The following is a 25,187-nucleotide window of genomic DNA, read 5'->3' as shown; positions in this document are numbered from 1 at the left end:
GCAAGGAATTATTTTTAATAATGAGATAACTTCTGTCATCTTGGTGTCAGGATTAATACAGAATCCTTAATTCTGGATCAAAGCATAAGAGTGAAAGAAAGCTATATACATACAGACAAATGTATGTATGTGTGTGTATATACATAGGATAGCTTACAGACATTTGAGGAAAATGAAACCCAAGAACGGTGTCTCTAGTTTGTAGGAGTCTCCATTTCTTATATTACTAAGAGAAACAGAGAAGGCTGGGAAAGTGAGGAGAATTAGAAGGTATGGAGAAGATAATGTTCCAGGTATGGGAAACATGGCAATGACACAAAATGGCTTTTTTTGTGAGTAGTGATGGTGGGATGGGTGTGTTAGTGGGAGAACAAGATGTTAACACTATGAGGCAATTCTGCACTTTATCTAAATGCTGTGCTGAGATTACACTGCTGTGCCTTACCATCTGGTACAGTTGGAGCAAGTAGTGGACCTTCCTACAGATCTTTGTAGGTGAGAAAGAAAGAAGGAGAAAAGCAGTATAGATAGCATCAGGTGCTCAGGGATATGATTTAGTGTGGCACATGGTTTAGTAGTTGATCTGTCAGTGTTAGGTTTATGGTTGGACTTGATGATCTTAAGGGTCTTTTCCTAAATGATTCAATGATTTTATGATTCTGTGGGTCATGGTTCAGTATCTGATCGAAGAGGAGACTCGTGCTAGCAGGGAACCCAAAGAAGATGTTGATTTGCTCCTTGAAGCATCAATGGCGAGGACATGGTTAATTTTTGCCTCAGCCAGGAGGGGCACAGCCAGGAACCTGGGGTTATTGGATACCACCTCATGCCATGTGCTGGGGGGATGGAGGGTTTTTTTCTGGCTTTGCCGGGGTGTGCAATTGGGTGGCACATGGTTAGCACTCACATGTGAATTGTTCGCCTCTCTTGTACACTCTGTTATTAGTTCTGTTGTTGTTATTTCTTATTTCATTGCTGTTTCTAGTAAATTGTGCTTATCTCAACCTATGATCTTCACATTTTTGTTCCTCCAATTCTTCTCTCCATCGCACTGCAGGGGGAGATGGGTGTGAGAGAGTGGCACACAGTCTGAGGTGTTTCAGATGGAATGCTAAATTGGGGAATACCATTCCTAAACCATGACAAATGGCTCCTCTTATAGCTAAAGGTGGGAAAGAAGATACAGATGATCCTGTCTAAAAGTGGCTAGTGGGAATGTGGTGCAGAAAGGGCAGAAGGTGCCTTGGCAGCTGGAACCTGTACAGTTGGATGGTCCCTAGACCGATATTTCAAAGGCTGTAGTGCCAATAGATGATAGTTCTGTAGTGCCAATACACCACTACCCAGTGCTTCCATGAAACAGGCGCTAGTGATGAAGCACTGCAGAGAGTAGTTTTGTCTTAGAGTAGTGGTTACTGTGTAACCTCAGCTTAAGTGGGCAAGGAAAGCGAGATGAGCAGCAGCGGTAGTGGTGAGCCACCCTGGATTTTTTTAAATGAGTCAGGCCCCCGTGGTCATTTTGGTTAACACTCGAAAAAGTGGAACATATACAGATTACATGATAGCAGAAGGTTTGCAGAACTAGAACTGGAACCTATCTTTTCCGAGACCTTATCCAAGTCCAGGACCCCCTCAAAAATTATTCTTTTTTCTTATGCAAGGTGAGAGTGAAATGGCTTCAAACAGATGCATTCACTGTTGGCTTTTGCCACTGGATGTGGTTTCTGTAATGGTTGTTATCTCATGTGAAACAAAAGGGGGGAAAATTCGAGGCAGATGATAATGTTGCAAAAATGCAGTGTCCAGAGTGCTGGTCTGTTACTGTTTTGTTGAATTGTTTGAGTTTTTACTGCTTTAACTTGACTGACAGGAATATGTATTTGAGTATGTTTACGAGACAGGAAAAGGAGTGTTTTGGTCAAACTATAGAGATGTTTACACCATAGGGACTTATAACTATTCCAGCCATTTGTCTGTCTCTTCCCTAGAAGTGGCATATTTTAGCACCAGAGGTTGTATGCACTGAATCCTACAAACCTTTGTGAAAAAACATGATGGGGCAGAAAACAGACCTTATGCATGTCCCCACAGACCAAAGGCTGAAACCCACAGCATCAGCAGGTCCTTTTCTGTCTGATGTGCCATTGGTGATCAGTGGGCATATGGTGCTGGTGGCTCCCACACTATGCCTCAGGCCTGACTGCTGGAGGAAGTGGCAGAGAAACAGGGATTTTAAGGGCTGGGGACAGACTGAAAGATTGGGAGATGGAGTTTAGGGAGGGTGGGAGCTGGATTTGCTGCAAAAGTGTATGCACATACAGTAGGAGCTCATAAGGAACGAAATGTTACTAATTAGACTGGTCATGGGAAAATCTGCTTTCTTGTTATCACATCTTAACCTAATTAATTCATTTCCTGGGTATAATTAATTTCTTATCTGCTGCAAACCTTTGCTACTTTATTTAATTATTTTTATGATATAGAAAAAAACAGGGCTTTAGACAGTAAATTTCATATAGCATTCCTTCGTGATGCACATTGGAGATTAAATTCTCATTTTTGTAGCTCTTCCAGATTAAATGATTCTCATTCTGTTGTGTTGTGGCCTTTTTCCCAATAAAATCTGCATTATTAAAATCCTACTTAGCTCTTTTGTATCCCTGCCATTCTCAAGCAATAACTAGCCTTAACTAGACAGTATAATGTTTCAGTTTTGTATTTCTGAATAAAATATCTACTTTCTTATGTATAAACTAATAAAATGCAGCACAGCTGTTACAAAAACACAGTGCAGAATTAATCTTGATGGAGCACAATGTAGAAGTGGGACTAATAAACATTATCTTAAAGAAAAAAAGTCAGCAGCATATAAGATTATTAGAGCACTGTGATCCTCAAACTATTCTCATCCATATTCCTATTAATATTTAATTTATATAAAAATTTTGTAGATACAGCTGTACAGTTCCATGGGCTGTTTGTTTAATCACCTTAATATAGCAAACATTCTTCCTTATCATAGTAGACTGAATTTGGCTAGGAAAGTTCAAAGAGAAGATAAAGAAAGTATCTGGTGTTTTAATATTAAATTATATTGCTATCATGTGTAGAAAAAAAACAGCAGTGGGTTGGAAGGCCCTCCGTAATGATCCACAGGTATCACAAGACCTTTCAGATGTCTTTTGATGGCATGCAAGAGCACCGTGGCAGATAATGGGAAAAAGGACTGGTTTTACACATCAGATTACATGATAGCAGAAGGGTTGCAGAACTAGAACTGGAACCTATCTTTTCCGAGACCTTATCCAAGTCCAGGACCCCCTCAAGATGACAAAACTTTGTGCTGTGATTCAATACCTTCCAGGTAGGTGTGCATTTGTGCATGTATTAGCAGTACGAGTAATATAGCTCTACAGACTGGGCTTTTTCTCATTACATGGGAAGGACAGAATTGAATTGGTCCGTGGAACAAGGTATCTCTGCTGGGTGGAATTATGGCATGAAAGAGGAACCAGGCATTGGACTGCAATACTTGAGTTACAGGCTATTTGTGGAGGAGTGTGAAGAGGGAGTTAAGTATGTGACTCACACCCAGGGGCTGATCACAGTTGAGTGGAAGGAGGGGTTTGCAGATCACATACACTGATTGTCAGTGAAAAATCATGACTGGAGAGGAGGCTTCTGGTGGGCTACTGTGAAGGATGAGGAATAAGCCTGATACTATTTAGCATTTTCAGTTGCAATGAAGAACCAAGCAAAAAATGATTACTCATAAAATTTGTGGGTAACACAAACCTTGGTGAAATGGCAAATTTTGTTTCAGAAAGTATAGTAATGAAAAGTAATCTTTATTAGAATCATAGAATATCTTGAGTTAGAAGGGATCATTGAAGTCCAACTCCTGGGTGGTGTTTGAGGGCTGGGAAAATGCTTGATACTGTGAAAGCTAATCTGATTTTTAGATCAGCAAGAAGATTGAAAGATGACTTCTTGTGAGGTGTATAAACAAGCAGGAAGAGGAAAAGTAGTCACAAAAGACTCTTTAATCTATTAGACTGAAGTTTAGTAAGATCTGGTAGTGGGAAGCCAAAGCTAGAGAAATTCAAATGAGCAATCTGGCACAAGTTTTTCTCAGAAGGGTGCTTAGCTGTTGAAAAAATCTAATGGGAGAAATGAGAAAATTTTTGTGCTGCTTTCAGTTCAAGACTGAATCCTTTTTTGGAAGATTCTGTAGTTAAGTACTACTACAAATTACAGGAGTTTCAATAGAAAAATGTGATGGTCTGTGCTATACAACTGATCAAGCTATAAAACTTAGTGGTTAGTCCTATATTTGGCCTTTATTTTACAAATATGCAATAAAAATGATAGCTTCATATTAGTGTGGATCTATTAAGAAATTAAACATATTTATAAACTGAAATTACATAGTTGTACTGCTTAATGGGATATACCAGCTGCTTTGACATTATTCCTGATCACTTACTCTAATGAAGATCTTTAGGACTGCGGAAACTGATCCCTGGACCAAATATTCTCACATATTAGTTGTCCTTTTCTCGATTACTATGAAGGCAAAAAATTGCCATTATGTTCTTGAAAAATTGAGTACCTGCTCAGTGGTAACCAACCACTGGTGACATAAAATGCTGTGTTGCCCTGCTATAACATACAGAGGGGTAAAGCTCATCAGTGTTGTACCACTCTGCACACTGGTGAATTATCCTCATAGATGCTTTTCTGAAAGATGTCCAAGGTGCTCCAAGAATTTTAGATGGAATGTATTGGATCCATGATCTGAACTGGAAAGGCCAAGACAATGCTGACTTGGCTTCTTGAAGCTCAGGAATACATACCCAGCAGGTCCTCTAGAAACTTGCAGTATTTATTAACTCAGTTGTAAATATCTAGCTATTTATGTTAGAACTAATCTGCAATATTTTCAATTTACTGCAAAACTTTATTAAAAATTAAAAATGCTTTCCTACTGTAGAGTATTACAGGACAGGACAGGTTTTGGGTGTTCTTGAGTCTCACCTCCTCTGTGTGCACTCTGTGCTTACTTGCAGTTATTGTATATGGTTCAAGCTGGAGCCTCTGTTTCTGGCAAATCTAAAAATACTAGCTGTTAATAATGAGTGTAAAATTTTGAGTGCCTATTTCTATTGTGTGAATTAAGTTAGCTAGCAGTGCTGCATTACTCAGGGGCCTCTGAGTCTCTTTCCAGCCTTCAGCATCACTGCGCTCTGGCAGTTCACAGCAGCGCAGTTGTCCTGGTGGAGCCATGTTCTGCTCGTGGCCTCTGCAACAGCAACGTCTGTTAGTCTTCTGAGATCTTCTTGAGCAAAACAATCCTTCTCCTGCCTTGCTAGGATTTTAGGGAGATGCTACCTGCTCATCCCAGATCTGCCATAGGGAAGTTAAAATTTCCTGTGAGTGGGGAGGCTCCTGCCATTGGCAGCCTATGCCTCAAGCACTGGCCTGCACAGAGTTGTTGGGAAGTGTCACCCGCTCTTGTGACCACCAATCTTACTAAGCTCTTTGTTTCTCCTTGCCTATCTATTTATATATTCATTAAGCTACTCTGACTGGTATCAGTCTTCACCAGTGCAGGTATTCTTGTTTTCAGCTTCCTATTCTAAAAAAATGTCAGGCATTGAAAACCAGGGATTCACTGGTTCTGCCTTGTTGGTGTATGTGGACCAGAGTCTTTGTCAGGTATGTTTTTCAGCATTATTTTGACATTGTTTTTTACTGTGCACTTGTGAATAATGCAAATGGGCATTACATGTCTGAAATCCTACTTCAGTTCAAACTACGTAAATTCATGGCCTCTAAACAAGGGGCAATGTCAGAAGTACTGTGGCAGTTTCACCAGGGCTGGTAAAAAGAAAGTTGATATGTATAAGCATGGAACTGTTTGGTACCATTGTCTAACTGAAATAAGGCTAAGATTCTATGAATTGTTTAGTTCTAGATGTTGCAATCAGATTTGTGAGCACACCTTTGCAGGTCTTCTTCTTGACTTGTTTTTTTAGGTTTTGTGTGTGACCAGGTTTTAGAACTTTTTTCATGCTACTGTTCTTGTTTCATGAAGTTATGTATTCAACTTTGTATTTTAAATTACTTTTTCTTAAAACATGTATTTTCTAGCTGTCCTATGGTTTCCTTCAGTCCATAAATGACCATCATATATTCCTTTTGAGATATTTCTCTAGCACCTCAGAAATCACTCTCTGTAGGCTTTGAACAAAACTCCATATAGTGTTGAGAGCCTTAAAACTGATAAAAGAGCTGGAATTACACTGTCCTAGCCATCCCTTAGTAACAGCCTTAATTACTTTACGCAGGATCTTGCCTCAGCAATAAGTCTGCCTTCTATCTTAGACTGGACAGGCTTTTTTTCTTTTAAATCGGATTAACATAATCCAGCTCTGGACTTTGCTTCCCTACACTTTTTCAGATGCTTTGGAGAATGTGGCTGCAATGACCAAATCTCAGTTCTAAGTTTATATTCAATTTGCAAATCATACTTTGCTAGTTGAGGAAATGGCCTGTATATTGCTCTGGGATCCTTGTACGTGGTGATTGTTAAACTTGTTTTAAAGTAGCAATTGTTGGCTTCTGGTGAGTGTCAGCCAGCATTGGCCTCAGATGAACAAAAGCCTGTTTGTGCTGGCTGGTAAACCACGTCACTGTTGTACTCATGGAAAAGACATTGACTGTTTTACCATCTGAATGTATTAAAATGCAGAGGTTTGCAAGAACATATGCTATGTGATGTTTAATTTTGCCTGTGGCTCAGTCTCTTGTAAGGAAACTTTGTCAGTGTCCATCCTCAAAAATATTGGCTGGTGTTCAGTTCAGTTTGTTTGCTTCCTAAGATGTTACCCCAGGTCTGGAGGCCCAGTGAATAAACTCCCACTGTTTTTCATATTCTTTATTGGGATTTGCACTCACACCTGCTGCACATCTGCACCATCAGGTCCACCTTGTGGACCATTCTGTGTGTTTTCATACAGTTTTTTATTTGGGTGGCAAACATGATGGTGTTGCCCACTGTCTATTTATACTTCTCTTTGAACTTTGTTTCTGTGCTTGCCTTTCCTCTCATGTGGCGCTCTGGTATTTGTTTATCTTTGCTCAGAACTCCAGGCTCTCATCAAAGATCCTCAGAGTCTTGGACAACTGTTCTAACCGTTCTAGAATGGTTTTTGTGCTAACAAATGGCTTTTGTGTTTCTGACTGAAAATTTTGGCATGCCCAAGATAAACTATCTCACCCAGAGGAGAATGTGATGTGTGCCATGAATTGAAGCACGAGGCAGCAGTACCAAACAAACACTGTCACTTGATTTTCTCCCGCAAGGTACAATATCATGCAGATACCTGAAAGCAGTAGAACCCTGCAACAATGTGCCAGACATAAAATCATAGAATCATTTAGGTTGGAAAATACCTTTAAGATCATTGAGAGCAGCCATAAACCTAACACTACCAGGTTTACCACTAAACTATGTCCCTATGTGCCACACCTACACATCTTTTAAATACCTCCAGGGTTGGTGACTCAGCCACTTCCCTGGGCAGCCTGTTCCAATGCCTGACAACCCTTTCTGGGAAGAAATTTTTCCTAATATCCAATCTAAACCTTCCCTGGCACAACTTGAGGTCAACTTGAGCAAAAAAACCGAACTCTTAACAAATAGCTAAGGTGTGCACCTCACTAACGTAGTGATGGTGCTTCCAGTCCTGATACCAGTGTGCTTTTTACTAATACAGCATTTCTGTGCCCTGTCCCATAACCTCTCTTGAAGATGAGAGTATTGTACAATTGCCTTACCATTTTTCCTAGTCCATGTTGTTCAGGTTTTCCCTGTTTGAGGCATCCAAATGTTTCTTTCATATTCATGTTTGTATTTTAGCCTTACAGGGGCTGGGTTGCATCTTTAACTAGTCTTCATTTCCCTTCTGGAGAACCAGAACTACCTATTTCCTTACTTCTTTGTCAGAGCACCAAGTGACTCTCTCTCCATTTAAGCTGTTGCCCTGTGGTAAGCTGCATAAATCATCATAAAACTATAGGTCATTTGAACTCTTATGAATGTGGTATATTTTGCCAGGATGTTCTTCAGTTGCCTATTCCTTGCGTCTCCAAGGAAAGATAAGGCTGAGCGAGACCAAGAATGAGGTATGCTATTATCCTCTTAATTCATACATGTTTTTGGTGGTAAAAGCTATAAACTGAGTAGTTTCCAGTTATTTATTTAGCTATATGTATGCTTAACTTGCCAGCTTACAAGATGTTTGCTCACTAATTAACTGCAAAACTATACTTAGTTTTCATTAGCTATGCATTTATTTTGAGCACTAGGCATTATTTTAGCTGCCATTTTGCCTTGTGAGCCCTTCATCACCTTAAGCTTAATCATGATACTTTGTTGTTTCATTCCTTACTTCTGTGGAGCCAGCAGCGTTGGTGGTGTAGTCCTGTGCAGAGTGTAAGAGCAGGCAGACCTGTGTCACTCTTCAACCTTTCTTCAAACACCAGGTGTAGCAATAGATATGGCATCATTTTCTTCAAACACTATGGCTGATGTTTGAAGAACATAGATGTCTTGTCTAGCACCATCAGGTGCAGTGCTGTATTTATTGTAGATTCTTTCACATGCCTTTTTGTCCCACAGGTGTTCTGATCCTAAGTTCTGTTTAGGTAATTTATTTGCTAGACAAATCCTAGTGGCTTTTTAAAGGGCTAATTCTGGGATCACGGTAATTCCCTTCTGAGTTTTTTTTGATCAGATGTCAGCCAGTTCTGTTGCTCAGTTTCTCCACCTCAAATGACAAGACCAATTCTTCACCGTAGATGTGTCACAAACTCTCTTGTTCCCACCTTCTTTTGGGTGTCTGTTTAAAATACCACTTTGATGAAGAAAGTCCTGCATTTTCAAATGTCAGTGCAGCAGTTCCTTAGCTGGCTGTCACTGAACTGTGCCTGCTGCCCACACCTCAGTGCTCCTGGGTTTGGATTTGTATGTGCACATACACAGCTTGCCTGGATTTAACTCCAGGCACCATGAAACACTTAAAGTGCTGCTTGAGCTGAGAAAGATAGATTGACCACAGAGAACTGAATTGTCTATGTTTTATTTGTTTTCCTTCTGTAGTGTTCAGAAACCATGCAGAGGCAAAGTTTGCTTTATCCAGTGGCAGAATCCAGTGTTGCAGGACAGGAGGCACATAGCAACCAGATGCAGTAACTCTCTGCCAGACCTTCCTAAAGACACAGTTCCCCTCAACTGGCAGGGACCTTCTTGTACAGAGTGGCATAGCAGCCAGAGTGTGCTGTGTCTGTTAAATCCACAGCCCAGCCAGCGTGCACAGGCCTTCTGAAATAAACAAACAAAAACCCCAACCCAAAGCCCTTGAGACTTCAGCTGTGAGGCAGAAAAAACTTCATAGTTGTTTTCTGCACCCTTTTACTATAAGCGTAGTGACTGTACTAAAGCCACTGACAAAGATCAGCCTGCAAACCCAAACAATATTATTTATCCCAAATCCCAGAAGGGTTTCCTGGGTGGGCTTCTTAGTTTCTGAAATAAACACAAGACTGTAGAGAACGGCAGAATTGAGTATCCTGAAAGATAACGGAAATCAAAATTAGTGAGGTGAGCTTTGTAGCTATGCTCTCAGAATGCAGTGAGCATTGAAGCCTGGCTGTTTCTTAGCTTGCAGCCTGGAAGTAGTCCTAGCAGGCTCAGATGTATGAAGAGCTGGCAGCACGCCCTGCCCTGGACAGCCTCAGGTCTGTCACCATGCTTCTGCATTAGCATGAAAAATCAGTCATCCGTGTCATTTGCAAGACTTGTCAGATATATAATACAGAAACCAAATGACATATCAAGACTATTTTCAATGAAAACAAACCATGTTTTCTGTTCCTTTTTGTCTCCATGCTCAGTTAGACTGGGTTAATTTGTTTTATTTTCATCTTTGTGTTACATAAAACACCACATTTAAGCTGTTTGTTATGTTCAAGAGTCCAAATCTATTTCTTATGTGATTAGCTCTTGTTTCATGGATGTCACCAAGTCTGAATTTGAGTCAAAGTCTGACTGTTAATTAAAAAGGAGTCTTATTAATTCCCCCTTTTTTCCCTGTTTACTTCTTTGGGTTATTTGGTTGTGAAGCAAGGTCATTGCCACTGCATTTCTTAGCACTATTTGTTGTCTCTCTAATTGTAATATTTCTTTTTAAACAACTACTCTCTAAAAAAAATCACAGCTATCAACACTTCTAATGTGTATATGACCTCAAAGTGGAGATGGCACTCTTTGTCCTTAATTTATCTTTGCAGATTTTACAGAGCTTCAAGTTATTGCATTTTCCTCCCATTCTGTTCAGTCCATGTTGTTAGCAGTAGGGTCTCATTGCTCTGTGTGGGTAGATTGCCTGCATCGGCATCTTTTACATCTTTTACATTTGATTTCAGTCAGAATTTATGAGTGTTTTATCTATCTCATAGAAATCAACCTTTCCTCTTCTGTCCTGAAAATTGTGGCATTTAGATTAGCTCTCTTGTGTGCTTACTTCATGTTCCTTCAGAAGAGCAGAATAATTTTTATTATCATTAAATAGACACATCATTCTTGTTTTTCTTGACAACTAAACCTTTGACTGTAATTTAAATTATAATTTTTTTCATTATTTTATGGTGAAGGCAGAAAACAACAGTTTGCAGCGTTCAGCTTGTCAGTTGGTGCTGTTTCTTCTTGTGTGTGTGAGAGGAAACTAGGAGATGAGAATTAGTGTTTCTTGTAGTTGACTTTTTTAACTTGAATATTTTATTGTAGAATGACAAACAAAGAGAATGTTTCATTTAGTTATTGAAGTTGTATATTGCATTGATATATATAACCGTGCAGGGGATTATGAGTAATTGCACTGCCCTCTTCATTAGAATGGGTAACAGTACTGTCTAGTAATAAATTTGGAAAATAAAAGTGAAAATGTATACTTTAGTGGGCCCCTGAGAGCAGAATTTGTGATACTTTGTAGAATATTCAGTCAAAGCTCTGAAGTTCTTAGAATGAGTTATACAAGAGAACTTCTACTGCTAACTATACTTTTAGTACTAATACACTTCTAAAGCATAATAAATTTTAAGATTTAAGGTCTGAATAAAAAGCTTGTTGCAGAAAGTATACTAAGAAAATATAGTTTCTTCCATCTGTACATCTGCACAAAGACTACAGAACCACAGAAGAGTTGATGTTGAGAAGGACTTCTGGAGGTCATCTAGTCCAGCTCACCTGGACTGATATTCATTTTCTTACATGGTCATTGCTCTACTTGTTCTTCCAACAGGAGAGGTGTTTGACATACTGAAGTACCTAAAAAATTCTGGTTTGGTCTGCTTACCTTTACTATAGAATGTAATTTTTTTCCTAAGTTTTTGGTGAAGGAAACATGAGTAACTTGGGCAGTATGTCAGGGAATTTATTTGACTGTCAGCTTGGTTACCGACTACTGTCTGTTTGTCCTCTGTACCATCTCTATTCAGAAGAGAAGACAGGAGTTTGAAGTAATAAAGGTTTGGAACCTTTGTCATTGTTGCTTTTGAGAGTGGAGAATGTAAAATAAGATGACTAGTAAAGCAAAGGGAGGTCTGTGGTAGCACTGCAACCTTTAATAGCCATATCTGCACCCCTATATTGGTAGATTGGAGGCATATTTTTATATGATGTTGTTCCTGCATCTTAAGTATCTCCTGAGAGCCTGGAAAGCCTGGAACTTGCAGTGAAAGACATGAAACTTCTGTGGAAGGCTTTGCTATTTAACTTGCATGTTGGACTTTTTATTCTACAGAGGGTCACTGCTCCTTGACGCCAGCAGCTGGCCTCTTGTTTTCTCCTCTGCTTGACATAGACTAATAACTCAAAACCCAACTGTACAAGGTCCTCAATAACCTGCTGTCATTAGGCAATTTTGTAATTTCTCCCTTCCAACCTTGGCTATTCTGTGAATTAATCAACCAGAGACATAATAACTCCCCAGATGCTTCATGAGCTGTAATACCCTTGCCAGCATTTTCATTCCATTCAGTTTAAACTACTCTGGGTGCACATTTACAGAGAAATATTGTTAGTAATAACACAGAAATTTTATTCAAAAAAGTTAGTGTTATTTATGGTCTCAATTTCTATTGGTGTTGACACTGTTATATTTTGTGAGAGGTGGAGATGTTCCTGATTTTATCTGTTATAAAAGCGACTTGAATGTTATCTTTTGCAGACAAGCTGAAGAATAAACTTTTCTTTCAAATGCACATGGGGGTCCTAGCCATGATACCTGCATGCATAACCACGAGATAAAGTTAATATTTATTCCACAAGTGGAAGGAGAACACAGTGCTGATAAAGAGCTTCTTCTTCTGTAGAGTTGATATAAAACACTGCTGCCTGTCAATCACATTATAAAGTGGTTAACATTTGTTTTATTAAAATGGGCACAAAATCAGCAACAAATGTTATAACTAAATATTAGTTATGTGTCTTTCTGCAGCTTTTTGTACCACATTTCATTAACCCCTGTCATCTTGGCATCATATAATAAGGGTGTTGGTAACCCAGCACCTCTTCTGAGTTCTGCTGAAGTACAAAAGATCTGAGAGTAGGATTGTTCCAGTGGGTGTGATTATTACTCTATCTCACACCTAAAGGGAGTAAAATAGTCAGACTTTCTGTTACATCTATGCCGTTTGATTATCTGCCATGGCAGTGAATGCATCTAAGTGAGAGCAGAACACATCAGAGACTGGATCTTTCAATGTGTCCTCCTCCTGAGTGGTTGAAAAGAAATGCATATGTAGATTGTTATTGTTTATCTGGATAGGATTATCAATGAAGTGAAAAGGTTGGGAGGATGATGTGTTAAAAAAGTGAACACTTATATGGCTTCATTTGGATATGTAAAGATGCACATACTTCTGGTCATTCGATATGGAAGCAACTTAACCAGTTCACAGTAACTTCCAGCACTGAAATACTCTGACAGAAGGAAAGTGAAAGGAAAAAAAAAGCACACTCCAAAAGATATAAGGGCATAAAAATGGTGGTTTGTTGCAGTGTTTAAAGATGGGAGAGGTTCCTGTTCCTCAGTTGCTGATGTTTGCTTCCTGCATCTTTAATAATGGATTGCCACTTTAAAGTAGTGTGTAGGAATGTCATTTCACAGCGGAAAAGGAAACAAGCGCTTGCAAGTAGATTTGTGAGGAGATACTTCAGTGCCAAAAGCTTTTGTGCATAGTGTTTTAGTGAGTGCATCACAGATACAGTTCTTTTCCTGGTCTGCTTCTTTTCCCTGGATTTTTTTCAAGGCAATATGCTTAAACCAGTTTATTTGAAAAATACTTCTTTTGAGTGTCCTTGAAAATGCTGTTAAAACACACAGTCAGTGACACCTTTGAGCTGTAGTCGTCTTCTCCTGCAGGAACCTCCTCCAAAAAGGCAATGAGAAAACTCAGAAAATCTGTTTGACTAGTCAAGATGACTTGGTTTTTTGGTGGAAAAAACTCAAGGCAACTAGATGCATCAGAGCAGAAGTAGCAGTGTTTGTGCCTAATTCTTGATTAGTGTGCCATCCTCTTGCAGGGCAGGTCTTGATTTGATCCGGCTTGGTGAATTTTGAAGTTACATCAAATTTTCTACAGTATTCTCTGTTGCTTGTGAATTTTGTTTCAGATTCTTGGAGCTGCTCCAAATCTCTTACTGTTACCTGCTGCTGTCTCCCAGATCTGAGCTTGCTCAGCAGTCCGTAGACAGGCAGAGAAATAGCACTTCTGTCAGGGAAGTCTACTGACCCCATTGTTTCTTAAAGAATTGTATATTTAATATCTTATGATAGATATATAGATAAATATAGATAATACCAGATGTCACTTGGAGTTTGAAGATCCACAAGAAAATCTCATCAGCATGAGAAACTGTATAAGGAAAACGTAATTTGACTCCTAAGGAGAAAAGAATTTTGCTGCTTTTCATCTCCTGCAAGTGGAGTATTCAGAAAAATCACTGGGTCACTGAAGCAGCTGTGAGGACAAATCTAAACCCAAACTGTGTGGTTAGATCTTGTAAATCAATGTATTTGTTCCTTTAGAGCAAGGTTGGGGAACCCCCTTGTTGCTGGGGCTGTGGAGACCGTGAAAAACACCTGCAACTTGTCTGTGCGTTAAAGGGGTACCAGGCATGGCAGCCTGGGTGGAATAAAGAGCTACATCTGCCCTGGCCTGCAGGATCTCAGATGCTGCTCTAGAAAATTCAGTAACAGAATTGTATGATATTATTATAAAAGCATTTTTTAATAGTTTTTAACGTTGTTAAAGCAGCTAACGAGACAAAAGAGATCACATAACACCACATTTCATTTTATGCTGCTTTAATACAGAAACTTGCTATGTAATTAGGATTAAAATAAGTAAATGTATGAGATATTTTTATTGAAATATTTTTATCTTATTCAATCTACAATGTAGTGCACACAAACTAACAGTAACAGTATCATATCAACCATAGCTGAAATACAAAGTGTAAAACAATGAAGCATCTATCTATGAACGTGAAGACATTTATCTGTGAAATTATGGTTTTGTTGTTTTACTTCAACTGCTGACTACTGTTTTGTGCATTTCTCAAAAAGCAAAGTGGAGTGAGCTGTAAATATGCTATGGATATATATATAGTTCAGTCCTCACAATAAACGACTGCTAGCAGAGTGAATTGTGATTCGTTCAAGTCCACTAAATTTTTTTTTCACTTTTTTTTGATCCAGAGAAAAGCCTTGCATTCTTTTTATACAGTACCTGAATGAATAAATTAATCTATTTATAAAAGTAGTGAAACATGTAGTACAGCTGCAATTGATTGTTAAGTCTTTATTAAAGCTGTAACTTTTCACATCATGCAAATGGACCAGAATATTTACTGTCTTCAGCTTTAGGAGTGAGGTATTTTGGTTTTCTGGACACATTAGAAATGCTGAAAAAGTACTACCTTTTTTAAGTGGGGCTTATAATTCTCTGATTGTAAGTACTTACTTAAGGAGAAGAAGAAAGGAAAGAAAGTCTTTCTGTATCAAGATAAGTAGCCACTCTCAAATTTACTTTGGTTTGGATTTGGGCTTTATCCATTTCAAGACTTTCCCTGTCTGTAGCGTGACAATTTTAAGAACAAAAATACAAGCTTTAGCATAAGGTTTTGAGCAGTTACCGTATTACTGACGCTAGAAAATGCCTCTGACAATTGTAAAGGTTGTTTCAACTCCACAGCAAATTTTGGAATGAAAGCCTTGAAAATGTTCTTGACCTATTGTAGGAAAAGGTTACCAGGAGGCAGCTCTTGCATTTGTTTTCAGTATAAGCTTCCTGATAAATAACAACCTGTACTACCTGTTCTGAAAGTCTTTGATAAGGGTAAAGAACTCAATGGCTTTAGATTTACGAAAAGATAATAACCACCTGATGAATTTTAAGAAATAATTAACTTAGCCAGTCCTTATAAAGGCTGAAGGATTTATAATCATCTGTTCAAACTACTAGTAGTAGGAGTCTTAAGGATCTATGAATTAAGGTTCCTGTCACAAAATCACTACAAATTTGAATGAAGACTTCAACAAGATTGGTTTCTTATGGAGAAAATTGTCTGAGGAGCTGACCTCGTTTTCCACTGAGTGAAGGATGTAGTTATTTAAACATATCTACCAAGAGGAAGGTATTGAAATGGGCTATGTTAACCATTCAGTAGCAGACTTGAAAAGAGATGACTTTGTACCTATCCCAAGGACCTGGGATTTTCAGAATTTTAGGAATCAGATTCCGTGATCATGAGCTCTTGATTTTGGTGCTACCGAAGCAACTGTGTGATGTAACCTTAAGCCCCGAGTAGTTGACAAACAGGAGACATGAAAGTGTTCAAGGCCAGGTAGGATGGGACTTTGAGCAATCTGTTCTAGTGGAAGATATCCCTGCCCATGGCAGTGGGGTGGAACTAGCTGATCTTTAAGGTCCCTTCCAACCCTAACTGTTCTGTGATATGTCACTGCTAGTTGTCTGGGGACAGATTGATGAGCTTTTTATTTAATGATTTATGGTGTGCCTTGTAAGAGCTCTGCCTCATCAGAGTTTGACAGGGAAGTTTCAGATGTTTCACTGGTGCTCTGTAGTTCTGCTAATCTCAGCAGGATTCGTGGGGGTATTAGAGTAGTAAGTGGTTTATTAGAAGAGATAATGAGCACAAAGCAGATGAGGATTTAATAAATAAGGAGACTTGGTCTGCATCACTGAAACCTAGTTACGTGACATGGCAAGTAAGTCCCCTTGTTGAGCCTTCTTACCTCTCAGCTCCCCAGTGCTTAGTAAATACAGCAGCACACACTCAGGATGGGCAAATCCCCTTGAGGAACAGCCTTTGCTGATGAGGCCTACCTGGATGATATGGTGATATAAACAAAAGCACTTTAAAAAGCAAGACACACACAGAGCTTCAGTGTCTCCTGTAATGGGAGCTGGCAGGCAGCTGGAACAGATGGGAGCAGCAGGGCAGTGAGCTGGGGAGCAAGGGGGCACTGAGGAAAAGCAAACCTTAGCTGGTCTGTCAAAAGACTCCTGCTACAGTTCTTGGAACTGGCTGTAGGCAGAGGAAGCTTTTTGATCTATAATCCACCAGGAAATTGAGCTCTTCTCAGATGGGAATTTAGACTAGCAGGTGAAAGGAGAAAATAAAGCCTATGTGTAGCATGAAAATTGTCAGAATCTAGGCTACATTTAAAGAAGTAACAATGTTGTTTGCTCATTCCAGGCTTACCTACAGGTTGGCAGACAAAAGGTACTTCAAATCAATAAATTTCATCAAAGAAAATCATATTTTTAGACTTTTTCCATGTTTTTAAATATACATGAGACTGAGTCCAGTGCTGCTCACATGGGAGTGAGTGAGTGGTTCTGATTGCGGTGGGAAACCTATCGGTCTCCTGTTGCCTCCCAATACCCAGAGCCTTCCCCTGAACTGCATGTAATTTCCCTCCCACCTTCCTTAGTCTGCTCAAACTCTTGGAAATTATGTTAGCATAGTTTGTCTTCTGTACATTTATCCAGAAGGGGAACTTTCATTTAAGCACTGTAGAATTACCTTTAACATTAAAACTAATCTAGGAAACTTCTGTATGGAGTAGCTTAGCATTAAGTCATTACCCCTGTGTCTTTGCCTACTAGCGATAGATTTTACCAGGCACTGAGGTAAAATACATCTTCACAGCTTGTTTTTCTACCCATACATCTGATAAATTTGTATTGCATTAGTTCTTCACAGCAGAAAAACACTTAAAACCATTAGGGAATATGTCAAGGAAACTGTACTTTCAAAATTACATTTTTGAAAGTAAATATAATTTTTTACAGAAAACAGACAGCGCTGTTTCATCATTCCATAAACAAGAATGTCTGATCAGTAATTTTTAATGTATCACGAAGATATCCTCAGATATTAATGCCATATATTAACCGCAGACTGCCAGGTGAGGATTTGAAGCCAGACATGTTTCCAGTACAGAGGAAAAAAATCCTACAGCGCAGTCTTCCTCCCCATGTTTCCAGTACTGTTGGTACCTAGCGTTTACCTTGTAACTATTGAGCAAGCTTGTGATAACATTAGTGGTCTCACTGTGCAGACCAGCCTTCACAGGATCACAAAGGGGGTCAGATTGGAAGGGACCACAGTGGGTCATCTATTCCAACATCCTTGTCAAGCAGCGACATCCTAGAGCCCATTGCACAGGATTGTGTCCAGGTAGTTTTTGAATATCTCCAGTGATGGAGACTCCACAACCTCTCTGGGCAATCTGTTCCCGTACATGGTCACTGACACAGTAAAGAAGTCCTTCCTCATATTCAGGTGGAATTTCTGTGCATCAGTTTCTCTATGTTGCCTCTTGTGATATTGCTTGGCATCACCAAAAAGAGCCTGGGTCCATCTTCTTGGCACCCCCCTTTCAGATACTTATAATATTGAAATGGTCCCCTCTCAGTCTTCTCAAGGCTGAACAGGCCCAGTTCCCTCAGTCTTTCCTTGTAAGAGATGCTGCAGTCCCTTAATTGTCTTTGTCACCCTCTGCTGGACTGACTCCAGGAGCTCCATGTCACTCTTGTACCGAGGAGCCCAGAACTGGACACAGCACTCCAGATGTGGCCTCACTAGGGCTGAGTAGAGGGGCAGGATCACATTCCTTGACCTGCTTGCAGTGCTTTTCCTGAGGCAGCCTAGGATACCATTGGCCTTCCTGGCCACAAGGGCCCACTTGTGCTCTGTTACCCATTACAAAATCCAGTGCATTTGGAAGGGTCAGTTGATTCTTCTGAGCGTTTGTTGCCTTTCATGGCAATGTTCTTGACTGTGTATTTGCTGTAACAAAATTCTTTTCTGAAATGAAAAATGTGGAAGATTTCCCATTATCTACACTGTGATTTATTGCATGCATGGTGTGAAGGAATTGAGATATTTTGATGACTATTAGTAATATGGGGCCAAGTTTGCTGGCTATACACAAGATGGGGACTTTTGAAGTATTCATACACCCAAATAATTGCCAGAACTTCTTTTTCTAGTTGTTGTACCTTTTCACTGGACAGGACATGAATATGATGCAGGTCTTTCCATGCCATTGTCGTGGTGTCTCTCAGTCCAGGTTTGCTCATGTTCAGTGTAGTCAGAATCAATAAAGTAAAAGATCATCTCAATTTCAGTGAGCATTTTCTTCAGAGGTGCACTTCTTGTCTGTTCTATGCTGAGGTCTTGAGAAATCACTTAGGAAGTAAACAATGACTAATTTGGACACTTTCAGCTGGAAAGTTGTTTAGAAAACTGTTCATTTCTCTCTCAGTTGGGTTTTATCCTTTCCAGAGAGAGCCAGTAACTGATGGTGTGAGTCCATCTAAATATGATTTCTGAGGTCTTGGGCCTTAAGTGTTAATACTCTTTGTTCAGTCATCTTTTCTGATGTGGAAATAGAACTTGCACTCAGTATTTGTGTATGTGTGTGTAACTGTGTGTCAAGTGTGAAGTGTAGGCTCTCTTTGATGTTGACATGGTGCCATACATGTGCCACCAGTACCTTTTCACTTTTAGTAGAATCACATCAGTCTACAAATTCAAAGTAACTAGTGGCATATTCACTGTTACTCCAGAAAAAGCAGGTAAAACATAATCCCTGCACTTCAGGAGGGCAATATACTTCCTAAGAGCTTGGCCTGTTATCTTTCTGCTGTAGCTTTAGTATCACAATAAAAATCATCAATCTGGAACTGAACAGTTTGACAGAATGACTCAGTAGAGCCACAAAATGACAGATGCTAGAAATAAAAAATAAACAAACTGTGCTGGGTCATTGCTGTCAAAGCAGGATCCTTCACCTGTTGTTGCTAATGCTTATGCAGTCAGCAGTAGTTTGGGACCATCTTTTCTGTTCGCAGGACAGATTATTGATATGACTTGAAAATTTAATATGATTTTATTTATTTTCAAAGATTACACTTTGCATCTCAGGATGTAACTACAGTGGCAGTCACCTGCTTTTCTTGCTTTTTCCAGGCTGGTGATCCCAGCCAGTCCTGTGAACCAGCAGGCTTTGTCCCTCTGCTTCAGACCCACTTACAGCATCACTTCTCTTCCCAGCTGTTGGGCTTCCCTTGGCTCTCAGTGTTTGCAACCAAGCCCTCTCCTTATCCATTTATGTGAAGCCAGGCACCCCAAAGAAAACCCTCAGACTGCATAGCTTAATTCTTCCCGGATCTGACAGTGCAGCCAGAAGAGTTGGGAGTTACCTGCAGGGGTCTCCAGGCCGTTCATTCAGCCTGAACTGTGCCTTCTGTTTACTCTGTAAAAAGGATGGCTATTGCATATCAGCTTTAATGCTGCCTGTATGTCAAAGCTTTGCTTGAAGGCAGCTGTGTCTTCCAACAAAGCAGGTAGAGCACATTGCAGTGTTCTGTCTGATCTGCCTGTAAATGGAGCTGATGACATGTCACTGAAAATGATTGTTTGGTTATCCAACGACAGCACAGAAAAGTGGAATGCATATGCTGAATGGTTTTAGGTGGGAGAAGAACTAGAAGATGCCAAGGAAGATGGTGAAGTTTCCTCTTTTGCCTTAGATCAGAGACCATATGGCTCAAACAGTGCCCTAGGCTTCTACCAGGGCACTGACTGGTGCTTGGTGCTGCCAGGCATTTTGGGGGTAGGTAGGACAGGAGGAGAAGTCTTTCCATTTTACATTGACTTACTTGATACTCATAATTAAACATTAATTTGCTCAGGAACTTGAATCCAAGGCTATATCTATATTCATAAATTAAGTAGCATCAGAGAACATTCCTTGGCACTGGAGCCCCATCCTCTGTCCTGCTGAATTGTAATGCTGAGGGTAGTAGTATGGATACTGGCTGTTCTGTGAAGGTTGGCATCAGTGCCAGGGACAACCCAGGGCCTATTTGATTTCCTAGTATAGATGCAGCTTCCCTTCTTGCCTCCCTGTGAGAATTCTCCCTCATTTGTTCCACAGCTAGTTCGACCCAACACATAGATATAGAACTGAGTGGAAAAGGGGGTCTGAGCATTTGCTACCCAGAAGTCAGGGCAGGATTTGAATTGAGAACTCCCCTGTTTTCTCATAGAGGGTACCAGTCATCGAACATTACGTGCTTGGTGAGGCATTTTGGTCTCATATTGCAGTGATTCGACTTTTTTATAGTGAACTGACTGTATGAGTCAGAGGTACAGGAAGGATAATCATCCTCCAGCCTGGTGAGAGTGCTTGCTCTTGGGAGGGAAACTCCTGGGCAGTTGTCTCTGCTTGGATCCATGTTCAATAATACATAGGAGATAAGAGCAGACGAAGCATGTAAGTCAGCGTTGAGGTGGTGAGCAATGCAACTTTAGATTCACATTGTGGCAGGAAGACGAGGGAATTGCAACTTTGGAGCTCGTGTTCTAGTTGAGCACTTCTGTGCCACAGCCTCTGAAAAGGAGATTTTCAACACTACAAATCTAACCCAACTGTCCTTACATCTTTCCAGAAAAAGAATGTTTGAAAAGCGAAGTGTAAAGGTTGGGTTACGTGTAGGGCTATATGACTAAGGTAGAGATGGTCATGGTGGGGGATGCTTATTTTTGTGAAAAAGAGGAGAAAAAAAAGAAACGTGATTTGATCCAAATTGGAGGGAGATTGACTGCTGTATTGCAAAATTATATTTTTTTCACTGTACTTAGATCAATAATGTAACAGCAGCCCACCCTTCTCCCTTAGAAAGCTGTCTCACAGGCAGCAGTGAGCTGTCTCACATGAGCTAGTACTGGAAGAAATCTAATGGGTCCTGCCTTGTTATGTCCAGAAAAATCTCACATGTTGACTTTCAGTAGAATCATCAAGAATTGACTTTGGAGAGCCAAAATACAGAATGTTTCTAATAGTTCTCAGCTGGTTTGTATGATTTCTATAATTATTACCTTTATAAAAATGTACAATGAGATTTTTCTCAAATGATAGACTAAAGCTGTGAAATTTTCCAGTTCGCTACAAAAAGAATAGATTTTCCTTCTCTTCAGAGAAGCAAACTGTTGACCAGCATTCACAGTAGCGAGTAGGAAAGCCTTTGCTCCCTGGTTTTTACTGTTTAGAAAACAAGGGTTTACCAGTGCTGTGGCTGAGCAATGTGTAGGGAAGTGGCCTGCCTTGCCTCTGTGGAGTTTTCTGTCTCTCCTCCCTGAAGTCTTTGGGAAGCTGCTTCCAACATAAGGCACTTAGCACTTAAAGGCAGAGCAGAACATCTATCAAACATGGAAAGATCAAAAATTGTGACTCCCTGTGGAGTGACTGTTGGGAGGGAAACAGCTGAATAATGTTGAACATATTCAGATCTCTGACTTCACCTAATGCACACTGTGCAGACTGTGTTTGTAGTCAAATGCTGATTCATTTTTATGGATATGGAAAAGCTTTTGTGCTTCTGCCTTTAAAGGCACTGCTCTATTAGTTGTTTTTCAAGGGAGTGGCAACACTGGTTGTTTCTGCCTTCTCTTAGACAAATATAAGCATAAATGTTAATCTGAAGTATGATTTATTTTTTTTTTACTGTTGAAAAGGCAGGCCTGGCTGTGGAATGGCTTGGGAGGTGACTTGATGCTTGGTACACTGCAAAAACTTCAGAGCTGACAACAGCGTTTAAAAACTCAACTTTCTGAAAAAAAATCAAGATCCCTAAACCTCAGTGATAATTTGTCCCTTCATGAATATCAAGAGTATTCACTGGACATGCTCATGCTTAGGAGTCAGGACAAAATCACTGAAACAGCTTACCTCTTCGCTTTGAAAAACTCCTCACCCCAGTCTCTGAAACAGTCTTTAAACTTCGCCCATCTGCTTCTAAAGGTCTGGGTACATGAAAAGTTCCAAAATAGCCTTTCCACACTGCTCGTCATTGGTAGCTTAGCAGGGCCAAGGCTGGAGCACTGCAATGCTCCCAGGCAGATCCCGTGCCACAGGAGGCACAAGGAGATATTCTGTGCCACATGAAGAATCAAACTGCTCCCTCTTCCCAGGGTGATTTCCTCAAGTTTTGATTGTTCTCATGCGCTCAGGAGGACCTTTTTCTGCATTAGCAGGTGGTGATGGATAGAAAATGCACATGATATTTCCTTGAATAATTCTTAGTGGGACTAAACTTATCCTAGTAGTAAGTGCAAATACTTTTAAAGTGTTACATGTTCAGTGGCTGTTACATGGTATACGTGCCTGACCTGTGGTGTGGCTTTTCTTATTAAGTTTCTGTCATAGCTTGAAAAACATGTTGTTGCCTCTGAACAAATCAGAAACCACTTAATTAGCCAAGAGCCTTCCACAGTTATTTCTATGATGAGTAGGTTATTGTCTCAGCAGCATCTAACTCAGTGGGAAAAATATCCAAGTGTTAATTTGTTCTCTGGAAATAGCATGACTGGGGATGAGCAGGCAGACAGCATCAAAACAGAATGAAATATAACATACATGGTTGCTGTTTTATGGAAATAACCTTTCCTTTTCCAAAGACAGAAGTCTTCCACTGCGAGCTGGAAGGTACAAAACAGCTTGACAACACAGCATGTGAATGCATGCCTTTAACATAAGCATAGCTAATATTTTCTATTATTGCTGTGTAGCACTCTCTGGGCAGCAATCAGTTCCATTTAAATACAATTAATATGAAAGTAATAGTGTTTCAAATTTCACTCTTGCACGTAGTGTCAGGGGAAAGAATGTTGATTTTATTTTTTTTGTAATAATTTGATAGTAAAATAAAAGGAAAATCTAATTCCTGTGACACTTGCTAGCGCTCTTCTTAATTCTGCACTGTCTGAATTTTTCAGGGTTTTGAAGGTATTCCTGTCCCGAACGGCTCAGCGTATTCCATATATGACAGGTGGGCGAGTGATGAGGATGCTGGCTGTTATTCTTCTGGTAGTCGTTTGGTTTCTTGTTGGCTGGACTTCTGCAATAACCCAAAATTTGGAGAGAAACATTCCACTCATTGGCCAGGGGCAGACATCTGACCACCTGATCTTCAACATGTGCCTCATAGACCGCTGGGATTACATGATGGCTGTTGGTATGTTAATTTTCTAGTTTATCTTTAATTTCTAAAATAAAGCTTGGTTGCCTTTTAATTTTTCTTCTTTTAGAATTTCTTGAAGTTCTGTCAGACCGCCTAATATTATGTGAAAAGCTTCTATGGGAGTAAAATATAAGCATATAAGTTTTTTAAATGGACTGAGAAGTAAAACAATTAAAATATACTGAACTTCTATACCTTTCAAAGGTTTGTAACTTGGATTGTAGTAACAAAGTGATGGGTGCTCAAGACATTTCATCTTTGAAGGCAGAAGGTATCTAGTTCTTCTACTACTGAAGCTCTTCAAAAGCTTTTCTGATATTGCAGTCAGAAATTGTGGCTAGATTAGAGGAGGCTTTTTGTTTTTACACCACAGAGCTGGGCAGATCTCTTGTGTGAGGAGGGAAAGAACTTCCAAGAACACTCCTTCATAGACTTACAAAAATTAGCGTAAAAGTAAAGGAAATAGGAAATGCACATCAAATATGCCAACTTAAAGTATTTGTTGGATGTGTTCTCAGTGCATGGAGTAGGCAGGAGCTAAAAAATTACACTCCACAGAACTTATAGGAAGGAGAAAAAATATTTGGTTTTGTTTCCTTAACCCTATAACAACCAGGGGGTTCTCCATGCCAGCGTTCAGTTAAACAGTGTAATGTGCTTTCTCCCAGTGGCCACACAGCTTCGGTGCTTCCACCTAGAGCCATTTTTTCAAGTACAGCCCAGGCTTGGAATGCACTGTTTCAAATACATCAGTGTTCTGAAATCTAAGAAAGATTCTTACCTTACTGCTCTTTTCCTGATTCCCTTATGGACATCCCACTGACAGAGCTCTGCTACTGAGGATTAGGGAGAGGTAATGGTGACTCCTCCACATCAGAGTGCAGATGAGATGGCCAGAGGTGGTCTGCAGGTATGAGAAGTGTTTTTTCTCTGAGAGTGGTGTACAGAAAGCCAGTGCATGGCAATACACAGAGCAAAACACTGCTGCCAGCCTCATCAAGGTGTGTCCATGGCTCTGAGGTATCCCCGTGCTCTGCTTTTCTCTCCTTTGTGTAAAATCTTAGAGGCAGTGAGGCACATGGGTACCCCATCTGTGAATATGCTCACTGGTAAACCACACAGAGAGGAGTAGAAGGGGGTATGTTTTGAAATGCATCTTGATCTGGGCCCTTTTGCAGTAATGGAATAGTACTCTTGCCAGAGATGTTTTAAAATTAATAACAAAAGAGAATTTAATGTGAAACATTTGATAATGTCATTTGCACTAACCCATTTTGGATCAAAATTTTACTGCATTTGACAGTGTAGTTTCATTAAAATTTTTGGGTTTTGCATAATGACAAACAAATGGTTTTAGTCTCTGTATTTTATAGTTGTGGTAGTGCAGTGATTAATAATTCAGATCGTAATACCTAATTATGATCAATAGTCCCTTTTTGGTAAGAAATTGCACAAGTTACTGTCTGCATAGTTTTGGAAAAAAAGAAGGATAATTT

General features: G+C 39.8%; 1 protein-coding gene across 2 annotated transcripts in view; it reads left to right on the top strand.

Annotated features, from left to right (window-relative positions):
* The window catches only part of GPR158 (G protein-coupled receptor 158), a 185,983-nt gene that overhangs the window by 138,847 nt on the left and 21,949 nt on the right, over positions 1–25,187 (top strand). For both annotated transcript variants that reach the window (XM_027658741.1, XM_027658740.1), the window contains exon 7: positions 23,447–23,685. In XM_027658741.1, the coding sequence (XP_027514542.1) occupies positions 23,447–23,685 (239 nt within the window). The remainder of the gene's footprint in view (positions 1–23,446; positions 23,686–25,187) is intronic.

This window comes from Corapipo altera, unplaced genomic scaffold (assembly GCF_003945725.1).
Source record: "Corapipo altera isolate COAL_440 unplaced genomic scaffold, ASM394572v1 63, whole genome shotgun sequence".
Taxonomy (NCBI): domain Eukaryota; kingdom Metazoa; phylum Chordata; class Aves; order Passeriformes; family Pipridae; genus Corapipo; species Corapipo altera.
This window is presented reverse-complemented; position numbering and strand designations above follow the sequence as displayed.